Raw genomic sequence first — 4,194 nt, forward strand, 5'->3', positions numbered from 1 at the left:
TTTCTAAGTAGCTTCTTTTTCTTTTTTTTTTGAGACAGAGTCTCCAGCTGTCTCCCTGGGTAGAGTACTGTAGTGTCACAGCTCACAGCAACCTCAGATTCTTTGGCTTAAGTGATTCTCTTGCCTCAGCCTCCCAAGTAGCTAGGACTACAGGCACCCACCCCAACACCCAGCTATTTGTTGGTTGTAGTTGTCATTGTTGTTTGGCAGGCCTGGGCTGTGTTTGAACTCCCCAGTTCCGTTGTATGTGGCTGGCACTCTAGCCGCTGAGCTACAGGCACCCAGCCTCTAAGTAGTTTCTTTTGAGATTTCTCCAAGATCTGACTCCAAACTCTTCATCATTCTGGATGACTGCCTGCTAGTTTGTCAACAGCCCTTTGACAACCTACTTCCCACTCTGCAGCAGAATCTTCCAGGCACCATCTGAGGAGTGCAGAGAGCAGGACAGTCACCTCCCCAAGCCTGTCACACAACTGGCTATTATGTGACTTGATGCTGTACATACACCCTCCACCACCCACGCGGTTCTCACTGGTGCTGTTAATCCAAGCGCATTTGTTCAGGTTGTTCTCGATTGAATTTTAAAGTGAAAAATACCAATTTTACTAAAGATTTCTTACAGGATTTGGGGAAGAGGAGGATTACGTAACACAGAGTACAGTATTTCTTTTCTTTTTTTTTTAAAAAACTGATGTTTATTTTCCTCCTTTATTTCCATCTTGTTTAAGAGCTTGTGGAAGAACAGCTTAAGACCACTCAGTGGTTGTTCCTACCCATTCAGTGGCCTGAGCAGTGGGAGCTGCAGACCAGTCTTCAGTGGCGGGCTGGGCACTCCAGTCTTCAGTGGGGAACTGCTGAATAGGCACAGAGGGCACTTGCACACCTTCTGACCAGTCTGCAACCTCTGGTTGCGTAGCAGTAAACTCAGGAGCTGGAGCAGTCCATTCACCCTGAAATTCCTCCTTGGTCACAGCTTTCTCAGCAGCAGCCTGCTCTTCCTTTTCAATCTCTTCAGGATCTCTGTAGAAATAGAGATCTGGCATGACCTCCCACGGATGTTCACGGGAGATGGTGCCACGCATGCGGAGAACTTCCCGGGCCAGCATCCACCACATCAAACCTACTGAGTGAGCTCCCTTGTTGTTGCAAGGGATGGCGATGTCCACATAAGGCAGAGGAGAATCTGTGTTACACAGAGCAATGGTAGGCAGGTTAACATAAGATGCCTCTGTGAGAGGTTGGTGGTCAGCCCTGGGATCAGTAACCACTAGAAGACGAGGCTCCCGGAAGGCTGCCTGTATCTGGTTAGTGAAGGTTCCGGGAGTGAAGCGGCCAGCAATAGGAGTGGCTCCAGTAGCAGCAGCAAACTTCAGCACAGCTCGCTGGCCAGTATTCCTGGAGGATATGACACTGACATCGGCAGGGTTTTCAATGGCAACAATGGCCCGAGCTGCCAACAGAAGTTTTTCCCAGGTCCTCTTCAGATTTATGATGTAGATACCATCACTTTTCCTTTTGTAGATGTACTGTTCCATTTGGAAGTCAAGATTGGTGCCACCTAAGTGGGTTCCTGCTGCAAGGAATTTGAGGACATCCTCCTCCTTCATTTGCAAGACATCAAGGGCTCCGGACATTGTGAAAATTTCCCTTTAAGTTATGGTGGGAATCCAGAACAACGCCGTATGGGCCCTCCCTGAGCGGCGCCGAAAAGCCAGAGTACAGTATTTCTTTTTTTTTTTTTTTTTTTATATATTTTTTTGTAGAGACAGAGTTTCACTTTATTGCCCTCGGTAGAGTGCCGTGGCGTCACACAGCTCACAGCAACCTCCAACTCCTGGGCTTAAGCGATTCTCCTGCCTCAGCCTCCCGAGTAGCTGGGACCACAGGCGCCCGCCACAACGCCCGGCTATTTTTTTGTTGCAGTTTGGCCGGGGCCGGGTTTGAACCCGTCACCCTCGGTATATGGGGCCAGCGCCCTGCTCACTGAGCCACAGGCGCTGCCCCAGAGTACAGTATTTCTAACTAAAAACTCCACTAGACAGGTTTATGTCTCCTCAAGATCCCTCTGCAGGTGGCGTTGAGCCAGGATGAATCCAGGTGTTTTTTTTTTTTTTTTGTAGAGACAGAGTCTCACTTTATGGCCCTCGTTAGAGTGCCGTGGCCTCACACAGCTCACAGCAACCTCCAACTCCTGGGCTTAAGCGATTTTCTTGCCTCAGCCTCCCGAGTAGTTGGGACTACAGGCGCCCTCCACAACGCCCGGCTATTTTTTGGTTGCAGTTTGGCCGGGGCCGGGCTTGAACCCTCCACTCTCAGTATATGGGGCCGGCACCCTACCAACTGAGCCACAGACACCGCCCTGAATCCAGGTTTTGTGGAACCTGGAGCTTATACAATTTGGTGGCTCCTTTTTTTTTTTTTTTTTTTTTTTCGTAGAGACAGAGTCTCACTGTACCACCCTTGGTAGAGTGCCGTGGCGTCACAGGGCTCACAGCAACCTCTAACTCTTGGGCTTACGTGATTCTTTTGCCTCAGCCTCCCGAGCAGCTGGGACTACAGGCGCCCGCCACAACGCCCGGCTATTTTATTTTTTGTTGCAGTTTGGCCGGGGCTGGGTTTGAACCCGCCACCCTCGGCATATGAGGCCTGCACCCTACTCACTGAGCCACAGGCTCCGCCCCTGGTGGCTCCTTTTTAAGAAAAAGAGTACAGGGTGGCAACTGTGGGTCAGTGAGTAGGGTGCCAGCCCCATATACCGAGGGTGGCGGGTTCAAACCCAGCCCCAGCTGAACTGCAACCAAAAAATAGCCACGCGTTGTGGCGGGTGCCTGTAGTCCCAGCTGCTTGGGAGGCTGAGGCAGGAGACCGCTGAAGCCCAAGAGCTAGAGGTTGCTGTGAGTCCTGTGACATCATGGCACTCTGCTGAAGGCGGTAAAGTGAGACTCTGTCTCTACAAAAAAAAAAAGAGTACAGAATTGTTATGAAACATTTAATTAGAAGGTGAAAAGAAATTACACTAAATTGTAAATTTCTTTTTTCTTTAAATCAGACCCTCCCTTTTAAGTTAGGGAGGATCTCATTATGTTGCTCAAGCTGGTCTCAAACTCCTGGACTCAAGCAATGCTCCCTCTTCAGCCTGCCAAACAGCTGGAACTACAGGTGCCCACCTTGTCCAGATTACAAATTTCAAAAAGCTGACAAATATCCAAAGATCTCAAAATCTGGAAAAATAACTGTATATTTATTAACTGACACATGCCTATAATGTTACTTCCTACTTTTCTTTCTTTTTTTGGATACAGAGTCTCGCTCTGTGGCCCTGGCTATAGTGCTGTGGTGTCATTTCCCACAGCAACCTCAAACTGAAGGGATCCTCCTGCCTCACCTTCTCAAGTAACTGCAACTACAGGCACCCACCACAACCTACACCTAGCTGATTTTTCTGTTTTTAGTAGAAACAGTTTTGCTCTTGCTCAGGCTGGTTTCAAACTCCTGAATTCAGGCAATCCACCTGCTTAGGCCTCCCAGACTGCTGGGATTACAGGCGTGATCTACCACATCTGGCCCTTCCTAGCTTTGTATTTTTTGGCCAGGGCTGGGTTTGAACCCACCACCTCCGGTATATGGGGCCGGTGCCCCACTCCTTTGAGCCACAGGTGCCGCCCCCTTCCTAGCTTTTTTAATGTGAAAAGAAACATATGTATCTGCTTTCCCTTTTCTTTCATGAAAGATAGCACCTTGCTTAGCTCACTTAATAATATATCTTGGAACTCTCTGCATGTTAGTGTTGACCTAGAAGGAAGAAGCTGAGGTGGATTAAGTAGAGGATGTTTGGGCCAACCTGAGGACTGCAGCCCAGGAGCACAGACACAAGTGGCCCTGAATATACACCTAGATCAGCAGCAATTACAAGTGGGTTTTTAAAGCCAAAATTACAGGAGTGCACTACCAGGCCAGGCCCTAAAAGTTAATTACTTTTCTCATCAGTTTGGAAAGAACTTCTGTAGAGACCAAAGGAAAGCTTTCCATTTGTTTTCTGAAAGTTCACTGATAAAAAGCACAAAAGGCGATTAAGTGGAGAAAAGTTATTAACTTGCAAAAGGGGAGAGAACGACAGAGTGATCACACCTTCTCAGTGGGGTTCAGAGCTCACTTGAGGCTGCAGAAAGAACAGGGCTTGTATCATGGCAAAAC

The 4,194-nt window shown here is 48.4% G+C and overlaps 1 protein-coding gene across 1 annotated transcript; it reads right to left on the reverse strand.

Annotated features, from left to right (window-relative positions):
• Positions 1-685: 685 nt before the first annotated feature.
• On the reverse strand, positions 686-1,707 carry LOC128585805 (40S ribosomal protein SA-like). The gene has a single exon (XM_053591117.1). It carries the CDS (start codon positions 1,632-1,634, stop codon positions 747-749), a length of 888 nt encoding a protein of 295 aa, XP_053447092.1. The 5' UTR covers positions 1,635-1,707; the 3' UTR covers positions 686-746.
• Positions 1,708-4,194: the final 2,487 nt, after the last annotated feature.

The sequence above is a fragment of the Nycticebus coucang genome, chromosome 5 (genome assembly GCF_027406575.1).
Source record: "Nycticebus coucang isolate mNycCou1 chromosome 5, mNycCou1.pri, whole genome shotgun sequence".
NCBI lineage: Eukaryota > Metazoa > Chordata > Mammalia > Primates > Lorisidae > Nycticebus > Nycticebus coucang.